This window comes from Crocodylus siamensis, chromosome 6, assembly GCF_052110815.1.
Source record: "Crocodylus siamensis isolate JL-2025a chromosome 6, ASM5211081v1, whole genome shotgun sequence".
Classification (NCBI taxonomy): Eukaryota; Metazoa; Chordata; order Crocodylia; family Crocodylidae; genus Crocodylus; species Crocodylus siamensis.
Window position 1 is genome coordinate 84090301 of NC_143400.1, and position 19106 is coordinate 84109406.

Below are 19106 nucleotides of genomic sequence, written 5' to 3' on the forward strand. Positions count from 1 at the left end.
CTACCACAGTGCCTTGAAGCCCAAAAGAATGAGAGACCCTGCCCTGAGGGGCTCACAGTCTAAGCAGGCAAGACGGGCAAGGAGGGGAGGGGAAACTGCAGCAGAGAGGTTAAGTGACTTTCCCAGAGTAACACGGGGAGCCTCTAACAGAGATAGGCATAATAATCCACATCTATTCACTCCCGGTACAGGCAGGCCTGTGAGGCTACATTACCACATGATGACATCTCCTTCTGAGCAATTTCCTCACCAAAAAAGAAAGAGCAGTGGAAAATTTTCATCCACAAATAGCAATGGGCAACTTCTCTGGCCAAGATTTATTAAATCTGTCTTCAAATGAGCAGTTCAGTTGGAAAACCCCTACAGAACTAAGCAGCATTTCTGTGACTATTTCATAGTAAATCAAACAAGCAAGGTTTAGGTCTAGCACATTTTCATGGGAATGGTGTCCTGCCACTCAGCAGGGATTTGTCATATAAGACTAGGATGTGCATACACTCAGTCTTTTATCATTAGCCCCTTCCATTTCTTATTGTTTTGTGCTCATGTGACCTCTACGGTAATATTTAGTTTCTCAAGGTGTCACATATTTAAGCAGAAGGAATCAACAGGCATGAGAAACAAGGGTGGAATCACTGCAAGTAGAAATCATCTCTTCTTTAACATAAATCCCCTCTTTCCTTTCTTCTGTTCCTTCTGCATGATGCTCCTATTCACTCTGCAAATGCATGTTATCCTTCTGAATCAATGCAGTGGAGCATAGAAACCGACCTCCATATATTCTTTCCTTTCTTTCCCAAATATCTCTTCGTACAGCACACATATATTGCTCCTGAGAGTGTAATATGGATCTGAGTCTTTAGGGCAGTAGGGTACAACCTGCCAGTCCTGTTGGTCTGAAGGCATTATACTGGTTTAACGTACTAGTGTTTTTGCTGCCATATCCTTAAAAAACAATGCAAGTTCTTTGAGATGCCTTTGAAAAACATGAGTCTTTAATCTCCTTCTTGTAGACATCTGGGAGTTTTATGCCTCTTCAGTCCCTCGAAGGTCCTCCAGTTCAGTAGCAGCTTTGGGTCCTTTCATTGCCGAGCGTCTCTTGCGGCGAAACTCAGCCGAAATCTCTTCAAAAGACTTCCCTTTGGTTTCTGGCACTTTAAAGATAGCAAACACAATGAAGCCTAGGAGCAGAGCAGCAAAGATCACGAATGCGTAAGATCCACACAGATCCTGTCAGAGGCAAAGTGAAACAGAGCCATAATTAATACCAACCTATTGCTTGCTTACCATTTTTAATGCATCTGTTAAGATTTTCAAAGCAGTCTAGAGCGGGGGTGTCAAACTCACCTGTGGGCCAGATGAGGATCATGGGCCCAGTCCCATGTAGCTGCATCAGACCCACAGGCCAACGCCATGCACCGGAGGCAGCACACAGGGCCAGTCCAGTGTGCACCCCAGATCAGCCCTTAGCACTACCTGCAGTGTCTGCTGGGCCCGGTCTGGGGCTTTGTGCATGGGGCATGTGCTGCACGAGGTGCTTCCACCAGACTGGCCCTGTGTGTGGCTGATCCGGACCAGCCATGATCTCACGCAGAGCTGGTCGGGTGGGCACCACATGTAGTGCACCCCGCAACACCAGCCCCAGTGCCAGGTGCAGTGTGCGTGCCTGGTCCAGGCAGGGGCATGTGCTACCTGTGTTGCATACTACCTAAGGCGCCTGCACCAGACAGGCCCTATGTGGTAGCTCTTCCACTCAGGAACAACCTGTGGGCCCAATCCAGCCCAGTCTCAGAGCCAGTGCATAGGGCCAAGCCAGTGTAGGTGACCTGGACCAAGTGCTGTGTCATGTGCAGTGTCCACAGCAGCAGGTCCAGTGCATACTGCATGTGGTACATGGGCTCAGTCTAAAACCCGCAGCCCAGATCCAGTCTGAGGGCCATATCTAGATACATATTTTCCGTTTATTTCCCTGGGAGGTAGATGTACATCTCCGTAGACCTCCTTGGGAATTTCAATTACTGTTGATGCTCATTTGCAAGATTTAGGAGGGTTTCTTACCACAATGTACTGGAAGCACATGCCAATCATAAAGTTGCAGGTCCAGTTGCAGAACCCAGCCATAGCGATGGCGGCAGGACGGGGCCCTTGACTGAAGAGTTCAGCAACAATAAACCAGGGGATTGGGCCAGGCCCAACTTCAAAGAAGATTACAAAGAGAAAGATTGCCACCATGCTCACATAGCTCATCCAAGCAAATCTTTCCTATAAAAACAGGTGAAGAATAGTGAATTTACCATGAGTAGTTACATGCACAATTCAGTGTAGCTCCAGTGAAGCGAAGTGATGGAGTGATACCTAGTGATAGCAGATGTAGATCGGGCTTATAGTGGATGTGTTGTTCCCTGCATGCCATGAAGATGCTCCTGAGCACGTCCCATCCACTTGCTTCTGCTTGCATCCACCCAACTCAGAAATGATGAAGCCATCACAGCTGCTCTCAAGACCTCCATCTCCATTACATTTGAGAGCTTAATGGACACCCCTGAGGAGCTTCATCATGGCATTTCTGGATTTGGTGCACACGAGCAGGAGGGCATACTCAGCAGCGTACCTGCCCGAGAGCCCCGTGGAAGCAGTGTAGCTATACCCAATGGTGCTGAGTCACAGGGGCTCAAAGCTGGTGAAACTTATGTGCTGTGTTTTCAGATAGATGCAAAAAAGTAGCAGGAAAAGCAACAGGAAAATGCAAGGAAGTGGTGATTAAAGGAAGTCACCCTCCCTTTATTTGATTTTTTCCTGACATTGATTCAGCAGGTCTTATAGTAGGAGGTTAAGTCACAGTGATCCAGAGGAAAGTGATAATACTGAGTGCAAGAGAAGTGTTTGGTCTCTCGTGACCTCTGCTCATGCTCTGATGCATGTGATTTGTCTGTATCTGCCTTACTGTGCATATCTATAAATGTTATGAAATGTCTCCAAATTGGCCAGCTCTCCACTTCCAAGGAATAATCTTGATTTCCTGGAGGGTTGCATATCTGTGATGGTAGTGCCAACAGTCTCATATTTGTTTGAAGTGCAAGTTACAGTGTTCGATTACATCTAGCGAGATTATCCCACAAGGAACAATATACAATTGTCCAAAGTACAAGTTGGGAGTATTTTATCTGACATAGATGATGGCTCTTAACTTGTGCGTGAGGGGAATTGCTTTCAGACCACGCTCCTTGAAATAAATTTGCTATATATTGCGTTTTAAATATTCATGGGAAGTTTTTCTTCCCTAGTCTATGAATTGGGGAACAAAACCAGAAAGAAAAAAAGAAGAACCTACCAGAAGTTCAAGTCCAACCGTCATGAGTATGGCACTTCCTAACATACCAATCAAACCAGCAATAAAGAGGGACCGTCTCCCTGCTTTATCCACCAGGAAGACCTGGAGAAATGCAAGTAGTATATTGGAGTTACCAGCTCTGGTCTCATCAATCACCACTCAACAATGCAACTTATAACAATGCGATTTTGTCATCACGTAGCTAGGCTACCTATGTGATATACCTGGGCATGAAGCCTTCAGCATTTAGCAAACTCCAACAAGTACATTGTGTATCGTTGGCAATTCAGGCTGCCCTCAGCAGACCAATCTTGTCCTCCACTTTCTGAATTCGATTCACATATTTTGAATCAAGTTCAAAGCCTTGGTCCTTTTCTTCAAGGTTTTCCATGGCCTGGAAAGGTCACCTGAAGCTCCAAGATGAAGACGGCATGAGCACTTACGCTTCTCTGACATAATGGCATTCTCTATGATAAAGATAACTCGTGTCTGTGTGTGAGGCAGAGCTTTACTGGGGGCTGGTTTGAGATGGAGTGAACTCCCCAGGAATGAAGGACCAGTACAAGTTTCAGGATGAGTTCGCTAGTTGGGCCTTGTTCACACTGGGGTTTTTATCCACCCAGATTAACCACACTACTGAAAGTTTCAAGCCAGATAATATGCAGCAGGCAAATCATGGCTTGCACCCATGAATTGTGTCCATCCTAGGGTTTGTACACATGCACACACGGTTACCATCTGATTCCTGCACGTGGGCTCTGGACGTCTCTTTTGATAGCTCTCAACCTAGATTCTCTTTCCAATTGCCAGAAACCTTTCCTTCCTTTATACATAGCATACCTGGCATATGTCCACAATGCACCCTTAGCACTCCTGGGGAGGACTGGTCTCAAGCCCATTCCACCCACCTGTTTACACTTGCCTATCCCAAATGCCGAAACACAACAATGAAGCCACTCCAGCATGTCTGCCACAGCTGCTGTCATGCAAACCAACAGGGAGCTTAAAGATTGGCCATGGAGGGTACCCCCAAATCCATTCGACAGACACATTTCTTGGCGTGATGCGAGTGGGAGTGGTTGGGCAGGATGTGCGCAGAAGCAGCATTCTCCAAGGAGCACTAGGGTATAGATCTGACCCTGGAGACCAGCGGGGGCCACTGGCTTTTCTAAAAGTTAAGGTGGGACTTTCAGCTCAGGCAGTTCATCCTGCTGGCTCACTGATTTGCAGAGAGCAGGGTCTGATCATGATCTCTGCTCCCCATATCAGGGTCCAGCACAGCTGTCAGTAGGCTCTGTAGGCCATGCCTGTTGATCAGAACAGTCAGTTTGTAGTTGATTGACAAATTTTAGGTAATATTTAAATGCTCAGGGTCAAAGAAGTGGAGCGCAAACATTGCTAGATATGAAGGAAAACACGCCTGCTGCTGCTGTCCAATGACAGTAGAACATCTTCAGGTCACAGGAACGTGGGCTGAGTGTCTCATTTCCCAACAAACCTCAACAAATCTTTTTCTTTAAGGGGGTTGCTGATGTATTCCACTAAAGCACCTTTGCCTAAACCTTGGTGGGTAGATTTGTTAATGGAGGACACACTGGCGTATACCCTTAGATCACTGGTTGAAGTCCAGTCCTGGTTGTTAGTGCATAAAAGACAAGATAAATTATTTAAATGTGTATATTCACTTTCTATTGTGTGAATGCCTGAATTAAACATATTTGGCAAGTAATTGGAATGTTGTTGATACTGTAGATAAGTCACAGGGATGAGTTTTGCCCCTACAAGGTTGAAGGTTTGAGAACCAATTAGGGATGTATACAGTTGCAGCGGATATCTGCACGGGACCACGGTGGTTCTCCAACCGAGTGGACAAGTGATGCCTTTTAAATAAAAGCCAAGGAAAGAGTTGCATGGCTTCTCCTTCATTCAGCAATTGCTGTGAAGTATGTGGTTTGTGAACCACCTGGATACAAATGATCTGGGCTCTTCTGTACCCTCACCAGAGAAAAACAATCAAATATAGGCTGTGGAGATTGGCGGTGTTCTGTATCACTACAGAACAGCATCTAGATATTGCCAGGATGAGTACTATATAAATTTTATTGCCATCGAATAGCATCTTGCCATTACCAGAATAGGTGCTATATAAATACAGTAGTGAAGTCTAAAGATAAAAGATAAGATAGATGGTTGTGGCACACTGATACTATGGCAGTGGAAAGCATTCACTGTCACAGCCTAAGCTAAATCTCTTCTATAGACGAGGAGAAACTAAAGAGGGCTTCAGTCTCCCTCACTCAATTTGGGAACTTTGATAAGTTTTAGCGTAATAGAAGTAACCAACTAATAGAGGGTTGGAGTCTGGATGGAATGACGTGGAGTCTCCAATCTTAGTACATTTTGATGGTATGAGCCACTACTCATACCAGTAAGTACAATAAAGTTTCCAGGGTCAGTCATTTTTTACTCACTCTCAGCCCCAGCAGCATAATGAAATCTTTAGCCTGTATGGAAATGATAGCATACATACTTTTTACTGGCTCACTGAACTATCCAGCACAGAGATATTTACTTACAGAGATAACGGTGAAGACAGTGTTCACAACACCAACGCCAATGGTTGCATAAACTGGTTGCTGAACTCCAGCTCTTTCAAAAATATTTGTAGAGTAGTAAAAGATCTATCAAACACAATCAAATGAAGGGTTAGGCCTCACTCAGTGCCCCCTCTCTAGTGTCCTATTTCCCAGGCATGTGGGGAGAAAATGGGTAAGAGTAGCTCCCTAGTCCTGGTGCTGTGAAGATAAGTCCTTTGCAGACTGACTATGATGTTGTGTCCATATAAATATTTAAAACAGTGACGATGACGTGGTGTCCATATACATATTTAAAACAGCTCCTTGGCTTTATGCAGAACACACAACCCTTACCTTTCCTCCCCAACAAATGATTTCAATGATTAACTCTTTCTTAAATACTGATGATGTAATTTAGCCTTACATGTTACTAATAATATTGAGTTACGCACAGACGGTCCACTTCCAAATCCAGTGAAGTCAAAAGAGACTCCTATTGACCTCATCGTGCTTTGAGTCAAGATCCAAGCGCCATGTTGTACACGCCTTTAGGAAACCAATGTTGCTAGGGAACTTACTGCATTGATTCCTGAAAACTGTTGGGACACCTGAACCATGAGAGCCACGAGGATCGGCTGCCTGTAACTGGAAGAGGCAAAAAGCTTCTTTATGGAGACTCTCTTTTCACTGGCAGCTTCTTGTTTTTCCTTCTCCATTTCAGCAATCTCTTTCATGGGGTCATAGTTTCCTCTAAGCCTTATCAAACCTTGAGAGAAAAAAAGATCATGATTTCTTTTCAAAGGAAATTTCAAACAACTAAGAGTTCAGCAACAAGCAAATCTCTCCAGTCAGAGCAAGGAGAGAACGAACGAAAGTTAACGGTGTTACACGTGTGAATGTCCCCATACTATGGCCCGTACCATTGTTCCATGAAGGGAAGGAACATGACACTTGTTTCTCCTCCATGTGCGCGAACAAGCACATGCAAGCAATTCCTTTGCTGTCACATATATTGTGCAATTTCAAAAGTTGTTCATAGGACAACGTCTCTATATTAGAATTGATAAAAAAAATTCTGAGAGAACATTTCTGGTTGGGAAAATGACAACTTGTCAGATCAAAATCAAGTTTGAAATTGAGGAATTTCACACAAAACTGGAAATTGGTCCTTTAACCTTAATCTGCATTCAGACATGACCCACTCTATGGAAATATTCAACAGCTCCCACTGCTGAGAACATGAACGGTAACATATGTCAGGCATGCATTATTCAGCACAAATGCATTATTCAGTGAATATACACAGGAGTTTGGTGTCTGGGGCTCCCAACAGCACAAGCCTGATGCATGGGACAAGCCTGATACAAGCCTAATAATCGTACTAGTTAGTAATCAGCCAGGTTCATCCTCAAATCTGACACAGTTTTAAATACAAAATACAACTCAGAATCTGTTTCTTACTTTTTTTAGCTTTTTCCACCTTTCCTAGTTTAATGTAAAGATATCTTGGGCTTTCTGGGCACAGTAGAAGAAGGAAAAACTGAAGGACAGCAGCACCGCCAGAAAGGCTGAGGAGCAGAGGCCACATGTCATCATTGCCCAGCAGAAAGTCTAGTCCAAGGATCTGAAATGACAGATCTGGGTCAAACATAGCAGATTAAATTATATCATAAAACAAGAAACTCAGGAGTAATATTGCACTTTCTGAAAACAGCTGAAGAGGAAGTTAGAAAAAAATTGGAGCTCCCAGTCTAGATTATGGACCATACTCAGAACAGAGAAGCTAACAGACGGCATGATGTCTTGGACAAATTTTTTCAACGCTTTGCTTATGCTGTGACCAAAGCTGTGCTCGCAGCAACATCACTGAAAAGGTGAAGAAACACCAGGACTTCACTGGAGTTTCTCCATATTTAAACTTGTGTAGCTCACAGTTGAATTTGGTCTTCTGTGTCACTGGCAAATCAACAGTGCTTATACTGTAAAGCTAGCTTATGTTGTTAGCACAGACAGGACAACATGAGTGACATCCTAGGCAAGGTATTACTGAGGAAACTGCACTTCTACAGCCACACCATAAATGGGGCACTTGCTGAAGTGAATGCATGAAGCAAATGAGGAATTAAACTTCTGGATGAATAACCAAAGAAATATAGAAATGCAGGTAAAATTTGTTTGCAGATATGAAGTTTGCACTTTAAGTGCACACATGAAGTCCTTCTCTCAACTTCTTTCATTCTCTGGTTAGAATCACGACCGACTACTCGATGTAAATCTCAACGTACCTGTGTAGGTAACCTAAGAAACTTTACAAAGGGCAGCATTTTTTGTAACTAGTACAACCATGAAGTGCATACTGTATTGATTTGTTACACATATCCGAATCACAAACCAGCACAACGTGAATTCCAAAACTGGAATACAAGATTTGCTTTCAGCAAATATTCAAGCTTAAAATCTGTTTTGTTTGCATGTGTGTGTGTTTGAGCCATTAAGAAATGACCATCAAAGGACTGTAAATACTTTCAGATTGAAATTCATTTTCTAAATCAAGCTAATATTGGAAAAATATCTCTGTTCTCTGTCATCTTAGCTCTTCTCATAGCTACAACCAAGGAAGGGAATAACACGTTTTGCTAACATTTCATTCAAGCCTTTTCCAGAAAGGTACGGTGAGTGAAATTTTTTGGCCTGGATTATACAGGAAGCTAGATTAAGTTAAGACAGGGCATGTCTACACAAGATGCTTAATGTCCAGTAGACTAATTCTATCGCGCATTAGCACGCCACAGCAAAAACTGTGCTAATACACTAATATTTAGTAGAATTAGTCTACTGCATATTAAGCACCACAAAAAGACCATTACTACTGCACATTAACGTTGGCTACTGTGCATTTATGTAGTACCTCATATTAGAAGTACTAAACTTAACACGCAGTAGCAACGGTGCACATGTAAACGCGCTCCCAGAGGGCCAAGGATCCATACCAAGTCATCTCAGCTGACATTCTGGCTCTCAGTGACCCTGGGGATTACACATGCAGTATTGAAGTTAAACGTGATTAGAAGTGTACGAGGACCTTGTAGGGAAGAGAGATAAGCTGCTTGCAGAAGTATTTTTCATCTCTTGGTGGAGATGCATCTTTGCTGGGGATGATTTAGTATTCAGGAAGAAGGTGAGCACTGTAAGAGGCAGGGAAATCACCTCCGTTTCCATTTGTCAGTGGAATTTTAACAAGGGATCACTCGGCACCCCCGGTGCAAATCACCAGTGTGACCCTGGTAGTAACAGTACATCACTCGTTACTTCTGCCTGCGTTCTCATGTACCTGGCTGATGAGAATCCCGGTGACGATCGCCAGCTGGTGAAGTGTTCCTAGTGCTCCGCGAAGGGCTGTGGGTGATACCTCACCAACATACATTGGAACAAGTCCTGATGAAAGCCCTGGAAAAAAGTGCACAAGTCACTTACCCTAAATGACAGCTCAGTAAAAGCATAACTAGCTTGCCAGGAAAAGGGCTGGGGATCAGACCCATGTGATGCTGATGGGGCCAGACACAGGTGAACTAGGGGGCTGCCCAGACAGAAAGGGGGCCCGAAAATGGTGTAAATAATAATAATTATTATCATTATCACCGGTGAAGAGGGGCCCGATACTAAAAGTTTGCCCGGAGCCACCAGGAGTCCAGGTACGGTGCTGGATGCTTATCACCTCCCGCTGGGTTTTGAGTGCCTCCCATGCCCTTCTGTCTTAATGGAAATGGAAAGCCTGGCAGAAGCTGCCAATTCAGGACACACCTGATTCAGACCACTTAAACTAGAGTAAGCATGTGCATAAGAGTGCTCTGAATAATGAAATACATCTGAACCAGGACCAGAATTGGGCTCACAATTTGGATAGACCTATTCCCAATCAATACTTAAGCTCCATTTTCTACTTCTGAGAAAACACCTTCTGAGATATGGTATTTCAGTGCAAAGCTCCTACCTAAGATTCTGCTTGTCCATTGACTTTGTGGATCAAGCCAAATGTATGGTACTTAACAGTGATAATAAACCAATTAAGGGATAATATGTTTTTTTCTGTAAAGTAGTGCATTTCTTAATCTAAGGTACTGTCTTTCTGTTTGCACTCTAGATTTAAAGTATTACTGACCAGGATTTCAACAGCACCAAGTACACATTATGACTAGAAATAGTAATAGTAGTAGTCATAATACCGACAATAGGAACAGAGAAATTGATTAGATGAAGTCCCAGTAATTAAAATACAGCTCACTGAAGCAAAGCCAAGGACCTTCCAACAGATGTAAAATAAGCTCACTTTATTATGGGGGTGGCTCTTGACAAAATATTTTTACATTGAAGAATGGGGTTTTACCCAGAATGAGAAGCACGACAGTGATAAGAGGGGGGAACCCTACAAAATTGTAAACACCCTTTTTTTTTTTTTTTTTAATGAAAAAGAAGAAAAATAGCTCACTTTTTAAAATTATTTAAATGAAAAAAGAAATTCAGAAAAAAATGAAAGGGTCAGGTTTTCTTTCACAGCTCTGTTTCCACAGAGGGACAGCCGTAGCCTCAAATCGAGTCAGCGGTTTTCAGCAACATGACTCAGCTTCAAAGACTCGTTCAAAGTTCTTTTCAAGCAGGTGGGTGATGCGATTTCCGGCATACAGGATGGTGACATCCTTTGTTTCCATGGGAAGAGCACAGCTACAAACATTACTTTACTCCTGCTAACCTTTTAGTTCCCCTGACGTACATTGCTCTTCTTAATTTTGTCTTCCATCTCATTCACTTTTTATTTGCCCTCTCACATTCTCTCCGTAAGTCAGAGCCTCCCCCCCAGCCCCCGAATGCCTTTCCGCTACTTTCTTTTGATCCTTTCCTCAAAAGAAGATGCACAGACTTTTCATCAGTGAGACCTTTACAGAGCAGCTGTCCTTTTATGGCCTACAAATGATTTTGCTTCAAATGTCTGTGGTTCCTCAAGTCTTTCCATGTCTTGAAGAGCTCTGACCTGCCAACACGGCTGTTCATCATTCCTTCTAAGCCCAAGCTGCAGTGCTGAATCGTGGCTTTCACTCAGGAAAGTATCCTGGCAGGAAGCTGTACCTGTCTGGCAAAGCATTTGAGCACAGGCTGACTTAAAGCTAGCCATGCATTCAACTGCTTTGTGGGATTGGGGCCTAAATAAGAAACGATCCATTTTCCACTTTCCGAGCATCACCTTGCATTATCCTGGAGACCTGTTTGCACTGATTATATAAGTGAATCCTCGTAGTCAAAATGTGATGCGTCCTGGCAGTTACAGATGGTTGCTTAATACCCTTCTCCCTCCAGAGCAGCCCCTCAGAGATGCAAGCAGACATGCAAGCTTCTTACAGAGAGAGATTCTCGAGCTTGCCTTAACTTACCACAGTAGAGCCCTGTGATTGCTCTTCCAGTTATAATGAGGATGTGAGAGGGGCCAAATTTTGCCAGCCCCATGAGGAGGCTTCCAATGATTGAGAGAACGTTCACCGCCAGCATGGCTTTCACTCTGCAATTCATTAAAAACAAAGCTACATTGGGATAGTAAGTCCAGCTCTCAGATCAATTAAGCTTTAGATTTTCTGGCATTCTAGGTACGGATAGATGTTCCTTGCACAGCTTACATTTACCATTGTTATCACCCCCGTGATTATCATCATTATTATTGTTGTATATCCAATACAATGTATTATACGTTACATCTTATACGATCGAGATATTTTATATGATTCCAGAGTGCTTGAAATTGCTCTAAGAATAATAACAATTTCATTATATGAATTCTGCCAACATAGTTTCATCCTTACAGCTAGAAATTATTTTTAAAATTAAATTAGGGTATGAACCCAAAGTAGAAGTTGAGCACTTCCACACTGGGCAGGATTTCCAGTGTGTCGGAGCAGACTCAATTAATGGAGTCTGCTGGAGCATGCAAGTTGATGTGCTCTGGCTGCCGTGCACGCGGGGTTCAAATTACGGGGAAGCTTGGGGGGCTGAGCCCCTCCATAAGAGATGAGAGCCCCCTCATAAGAGATAAGCCCCAGCCATGCCATGCCTTTCCAAGCAGCCCAGGGAGCGGTGGCTGCCACTGCCGCAGACCCCCCAGGAGTCCAATTCAAACCCTGCCCGCGCAGCACATGCATCAGTGACACGACGCAGCGCATCTCTGTGCTGAGGACACGGCGGTGGCGCGCTTTGAACTAAAACGCGTTCAGTGTGCTTTAGTTCCAAGTGTACCGCTGCCATTGTCTCAGCGTGGAGGTGCGCTGTGCCGCTGACACGCGTGTTTCCGATGGGGCACCAGGCACCTTTAATTCGCACAGCTCGCTAATTAAAAGCGGCCAGCGCTGCATCAGAAACACGTGTAAAAACACCTCTGGGACCAGTTCGCAGAGGTACTGAGCACAACCTGTGCAGTGCCAATGCTTGGAGTTGCTCTATATTTACAGCTGTGAAATTAAGAGAAGAGTCCTGCTTAAAATGTCTTAATACTGTCTCGTTTACCAGGAGGGCTCCCATTGCTTCTGAATGGCCCCAGGGCACCCCGAAATCACTGTGATGTGAGGACACTCACACTGGTAAACTACCTGCTCGGGGGAAAGACTGGCTTGTTGTTTTGCCTGTGCTGGATTTAATTCTGGACTTATTTAAAACCTCTTTGCTATTCACATAATTTTCTGTCAGTCAAAGTCACTTGCAGGAGTGTTACATGTCAGCTTGCATGCCCCTTAAACGAGGGAATATGCCTACTTTATAGGCACCGTAGTACCAAATTAGACTGAATGTCAGTGACCGAGTCAAACCTAAAGGGTAAAGAATAATGTTCACATGTACTGAAAAACATATGGCAGGGGTACAATCAGAAAAGCAACTGCACAAATATATCCCTGCACATATTCCTTTCACATATGCTGCACTGCCTTTTGTTATGAAAAGACAAAGCAGGACAGAATTACAGCTTAAGAAAAGCTGTTCACCAGTGGGTTGTCTGAAGTGATAAAAAGTACAATAGAAAGTCAGCTTTTTAATTTCAGATTTTAATAAACCCAACTTAAATGTTTTTAGGAGAAAATCTCCAAAATCTTGCTGTGCCTTTGAATTGGGAAAAATAATAAAAGAACAACTTCTGGAAGGAGTTGTTTTCTAGGGAAAGTCAAATCTAGGGATTTGGAGTGTAATCATTTGAAATACTTGGAAAAAGGCTGGTGTAATACTTCGTGCTTACAGTGAGATTTGGGGGCCCAATTCTGACCTGGTGTCTTGATCAGACTGTCGCTGTGTAGAAAGCCGCACACATTACACCCCCCTCCCCTTTTATATAAACATAAGACAGTGATCCAGATCCTTGATCCAGTTGCTTGGTTCTGTTTTGTCTTCACTGGCTCCCACCCCTCCACCTGCCCACAGCTTTGATGACGATGATGATGATGATGATAACTTCTGAGATGTTTTCTGGCCACTGATGAATTTTAAAGAGCAAGAAAGTTTCTCACCTGCCTAACTTGTCTCCAATCCATCCAACAGTGAAGGAGGAAATCATCCCACCAATGGCAAAAATGGACACAGACAGGGACCAATACATGGTGAGGGTGTTGTGTGCGCTTGCCGTACTCATGATGATATCTGTTGCTTCTGTGTCTGGAAAGGCTGTACCTTCATCTGCCTCCGAGAAATTGATGGCACTTCTGTCCATGGGGGCAATGCCCAGCACATGTCTGTAATGGGCCTCTATTACCTGCGGTGGGAAAGGAATACAGCAAGGTATTAGTTCTTCTGCTCCTAACTACCCAAGAAGCTTTCTTTTCCTAGTTAGAGTTCTTCTGCTTAGCAGTCCAGAAAATGGAGGCTCTTCATACATTATGGACAAAATCCCAGCCGCTTTCAAATCCTTTTTGCAGTTTTGCCATTGACATTAGCCAAAAAGGTCAAAAGTCCTGAACCTACAAATCCAGAGGACTAAAACAGTTAAGGCAATTTCTACAGTTAGTGGCCCACAATAGATTGATACGACTATCATTACATCCAGCTACTTTTAAGTCCTCAGCCTAAATAACCAAGTATCCATTTAGTTAGGTCAACTGATGGTGACCTTTATCGCACATCAGAAAGCCTCCAGCAAGATGTCTTTCTCACTCTGCCCCTCAACTGTGTTCCTGTACAGAAGTTGTCCTATGGCCTGGTTTCTGTGACCTGGTTTCGGCAAACAGGTCAGTCGTTCCTCCCCCCACAACAGAGCGATCATTGGCATTTGCATATCCATATCTATCACGCATCCTTGCTAAGTTTTGGACAGTACAATCTGGCAGCTATCCTCTAATGCCCTCCGAGAAGAGAGTGGGGAAAGCGGTCACGGAAACTTTCAGATTATTGTGAGAGCTCACGACCATACCGATTGCTGGGTCAGGGGCATATCCTGTCATCCCCGTTCTGTTCTTTAGATGAGTTTTTTGAGAACGGAGCAAGGAATTCAGGCCCCTTCCCCTATGAAAGGAGCGGTCATGGACACATGCCCTTGCATGTGTTTGTTATTTGTTAGCTTAACACTTACACCATCAATTACAAATGCTTGGGGAAGACTTTCTGCTTACCTCTACATTGCTTCAGTATCTAAGAGTGCTAATGCTCATTGGACCCTGGGGTACTAATTTAATGGAAATAATAATCTAGGGATGAAAGGGGAATTGGGAATGATACTGCCCATGGAACTGCATATTCTGTACTTGCCTTTTGTGGGGCATTGATGACGCCAAGGCTGTAACCGTACTGGAAGAAGCCCAGCACTGCAGTGAAGACAGAGAGAACCAAGGTTCCTGTGAGGTGCTAGGAGAGGATCGGGAAACAGAAACCAGAGTCACTTTTCTGCTCTTCAGCATCAGCAACATTTCTGCAGTATAAACCTTGAACAGACTGGCCTAGATCCTGCTTTCACTGAAGCCGAAGGGTTTGCAGGGTATCAATGAGGGCAGAATATGACCTGTTGTTTCAAATCAAAGCACAGATTCTCACCCAGCTAAGAGGATGCCCACAGTACCCTTCATTTTCTTGGTCTTTCTAAGGAGCTGTAATGCAGGAGAACTGGCTGATGGAGGCATTCCTCGCGACGGGTGATTATGCAGTGGAGAGCAGCCACTGTTGCAGGTCCGAGGCACCCCGATTTCCGCCAGGATACCTCTAGGAGGAGGGGACTGTGTTCAGTTCAGAGGCTGATGATATCCAGCAGCCAGAATGAGCTTTGTAGCTAAGAGTAGCTTAGAGCAACCCTGAGTTGTCTTTGTCTTATGCCCACAAGTCCCAGGATCATGATGCAGACAAAGGCAGTTCAATTTACTACCTTCATAAAGTAAGAAGGGCACATGCCAGGGACGGTGTCTGGAGAAGAAAGTGTGGCCAGAACCTTGTTGGAACAAGGCTGCAGAGTTTTGTGGTCGGGCGCTGCTTTATGCAGTCCTGGCATTGCTCTGCGCTGTGCTAGGGGACAAACTGGCCCCAGCATTAAGGGAGTGCAAAGGTTGCTCTGTATGCACCGCATGTCACTAAACACCTTCTGCCCCAGTCACTGTAGTATAACACACTGGGTATAGGAGGAGGGCTTTTGTAACGTGTCCATACGGGACTTTTCCTAATCTCAGAAATTTAAACTTATTGTTAAATATAGCTCCTCCCCTGGTCAGGTAAAAAGACCTGCTATCTTGTTCCCCGGTGCTTTTTCACCCATGTCTGCCAGGGTCCCCCTTACAACTCAGAGGACCCAGTCTGCTGGGGAGGGGAGGCAGCTCAAGGAGGGAATCATATTATCATAAACACAGAAAATTAGGGCTGGAAAGGACCTTAGGAGGTCACCTAGCCCAACCCCCTGCTCAAAGCAGGACCATCCCCAACTAGATCATCCCAGCCTTGACTTTGTCTACCTGGGTCTTAAAAACCTCCAAGGAAGGAGCTTCCACCACCTCTCTGGGTAACCTGTTCCAGTGTTTTACTACCCTCCTAAAGAGAATTTTTTCCCTAATATCCAACCTAAACTTCCCTTGCTGCAACTTGAGACCATTGCTTCTTGTAAGCAATGATCTTCCAATCCAGTCCCACTGCCGTGAGGGAGAACCATAAGTAGCTCGCTAGCCACACCGTCTCCCTGGCCCTTTCTGACTGAAGGAGTGACCTGATCTGTGAATCGCTGGTTTGGAGTCCCACAGAGGAGTTTTCATCATTTTTTTTGCAGAAGACTGATCTACCTGTCAGCAACCAAGAAAGGTCCTGCATTGACCAAGGCGACTCTGCTGACTCAGCAGACATTTTGAACAGGCGGCTTTCACCAAAGATCACGCGTGCTGCTTTTACAAAATTCACCGGCCAGACCTAGCACCATGGCAAGCAGAGCTTCCAGGGGCTACATATGCAGGGAATATCTTGGTGCTTCTCCCAACAGATCAGACCTCTCAGTGTGGTTTGATCCTACTCCCATTGATAAGAGTAGCAGATTTACCATTCGTAACAAGCAGAACAGGGACTGCAAAAGATGCCATTCACAGCAATGCTTGAGCTTCATCTCACTCCAAAAGAAAATGGAAAATGCTGCAGTTTGGGGAACAGGAACCCACAGTGAATACTTATTTGTGTCTGGTATTGTAATGTGAGCAGACCGTAGGAGTTACTGAGCACCACCAACTACCATTAAAATCAGCGTGCAAGGGACATGGCACCATGCAGGATGGACTGCTACCAGCAGTAGTTTTCTATGGGGATCCTATGAGCTACTGAGTGCCTCTGGGGAGGGGTTGAGCACATTCAATGCCCTTTCAATTCATTGAGATTTGAGGACAAATGCGCATACATCAAACCTAGCAGGATCGGGCCCCAAAACAGAAAGTGACATTAGGTGCCTAAAGCAATTAGACAGGTATCCAGGTTGTGCAGGTTGCGATTTGGTCTTTTCATTACACCCTTACTGTGAAGAGAGATTGGTCACAGACGGGCAGATTTATATACAAAACCAAATTCCCCTGCACTCCTAAACAAATTACTCTAAAAAGAACAGTAGTCCATGTGTCCTCCTTAACAAATGTGCATAAAATTGTAAAAAAAAGTAAATAAACATCATTGCAGGCTCAGTTTCACAGGTTTAACTCAGGATGAAAGCCCACTGAAATCAGCTGCAAAATCAATTGGGTAGAAACTGACTGTCGAGCTACATTTAGCTGTTTTCTCTGTTAGTGTATTGCATTTCCATTGCTTCTATCACACTTTAAAACATTTTAGATAAACTGAAAACCCCTTCAAAACTGTATTTCTAAGCAGATGCCAAGCTCAGCCTTTTTCCCCCCTTGTTCTGGACAGTCAATAACCCGACCCTTGTGATACCTGGTATGTGTTCCCCATAAGGCAGCCCAGGACTGACTCTACAGTAAAATATCACTAAATCGGATTTACCTTATCTTGCATTTTACTGGTCTTGTCCATTCTTTTGGTCTTCAAAGGGATTCTGCGGGTGCAACCCCTCCTTTTGGGCTTATGAAACTTTCCTAAACCTTAGGACAAGGTTTATATCCTCTGTTTAAGAGGAGGGGCAGATGAAAGGAGATACAGGCAGGAGGGATAGGAGGAAAAAATCTTGCTGGTCAGGAAGATGGGATTCAGTTTGAATGTTAATGAAAAACCCAACAGTATTACGACGTGTTGCTTTAACACTGTTTAACTCAGCAAAGGATAAAGAGATTTGTTATGCTGGGAAACAAATCGACAAACAAGACGCACATTGAAAAGATGATATTGTGAATGTAAAACACCTCGTAGAGAAAGCACAGTGCCTTCAACTTGCTCTCAGCTCAGCTTCATAAGCAGAGTACTTATACGAGAGAACTTCTCCAGTAATAAGAAAGTATATTGTGCTGTGTGCCAGCAAAGCATAGGGCTTATAATATAGTTATATATTTATAGCAGGTGCTGCTGGGTTCTAGGAAGCTCTGATATGTTCACGACCTCGCTTGGCTGTTGTGGAGGATTTTTTTTGGTTGATAAATTATAAAGTCCCTTTTTGCCCATTACCAAATTTCAATAGGGAGATTGGAATGAAATTGTAATGTGCGTACTAGAAGGGTCACGCAAGGAATGGAGAGGTGCCTGTAATGAACTGTTAATTAGCAAAACACCTGCAATGAACTGTTAATTAGCAAAACACCTGCTATTATTTACACACCCGTATACATATACAGAGATCTCTCCATCTATCTCTCTGTACACACAAATACCAAAATACATATGCATATGTGTGTATATGTTTGTGAACATATACATGAACAAAGAACAAGAGATCTATCTACCTATCTCTTACTCATCTGCAGAACTACATGTATTTACCAAGATTTACTATAAGTCAGCGATACATGTATTGCCTAGGAACGTAGAAAGTGATCTCTATGCGTGCACACAAAAATCCCTTGCATCCAGCTATATATTCATAATTTATATATATTTTCACATATGTTGTACAAAAGTCGCCTTAATCATTTTTTTAAAAAATCAGTTTTCATTTTAAAAGGTCTTATCCCTGGCCTTTCAGTAACAGTTCAGTGCTTGTTTCCTTCTTTACTGGCATTATTAACCTTTGGCTCAGGTGATTAGACACTAATCATGAGCTTTGTCCTTGTAGGTCACTGGCGTGATTCTGGTCTGGGCCAGTAGCGGGTGATGGGGGATGCACAAGCGAAACCTGCATTCGCAATCTTTGGCTTAGAAACTGGTGATATCATCGTTAAAAGACCGTTGCAATAACTGAAACCAACCCACGGCAGGGAGGCAAGGGCTGAGGGACTAAGAGTGAACAATTCCTTTGCACTCAGAGGGGGTCTGGAGGTGAGACCTGACGAATTTCACACGATGGAAACTCAGGCCCTACCTGCTCAGTGGAGAGAAGAGCTGCTATCAATCAGGCATCTTTCACAGGGGTCTAAAAGGTGCTTTGCAAAGAAGAAAGGGGAAAGAAAAAAAAGACCACTAATCTTTGCACTGGCTACAAGTAAAACTTTAACTTGAGGAGAAAGGTTCAGGCCATTAATCTATTCCAGTTGATTGCTAAGATCTCTGGGGTTTCGCCACAGGGACGGTATGTACTGAAGAGCAGATGTATTTGACAGGGAGCTGGAGGCTAGGCTCAGCCTTTTGAAGCC

At 43.9% G+C, this 19106-nt stretch overlaps 1 protein-coding gene across 2 annotated transcripts; it reads right to left on the reverse strand.

Annotated features, from left to right (window-relative positions):
• Positions 1–288: 288 nt before the first annotated feature.
• Positions 289–17527, reverse strand: SLC2A2 (solute carrier family 2 member 2). Of its 2 annotated transcripts, XM_090052060.1 has the most exons (12): positions 17371–17527; positions 16427–16515; positions 14671–14766; positions 13440–13681; positions 11331–11455; positions 9239–9354; positions 7369–7531; positions 6486–6673; positions 5908–6012; positions 3332–3433; positions 2059–2262; positions 289–1230 (listed from the first exon to the last, which is right to left on the reverse strand). In XM_090052060.1, exons 2-12 carry the CDS (start codon positions 16487–16489, stop codon positions 1027–1029), a joined length of 1608 nt encoding a protein of 535 aa, XP_089908186.1. In that variant the 5' UTR covers positions 16490–16515; positions 17371–17527; the 3' UTR covers positions 289–1026. The 2 variants fall into 2 exon arrangements, with proteins under 2 accessions (XP_089908186.1, XP_089908187.1); XM_090052061.1 differs by lacking the exon at positions 16427–16515.
• Positions 17528–19106: the final 1579 nt, after the last annotated feature.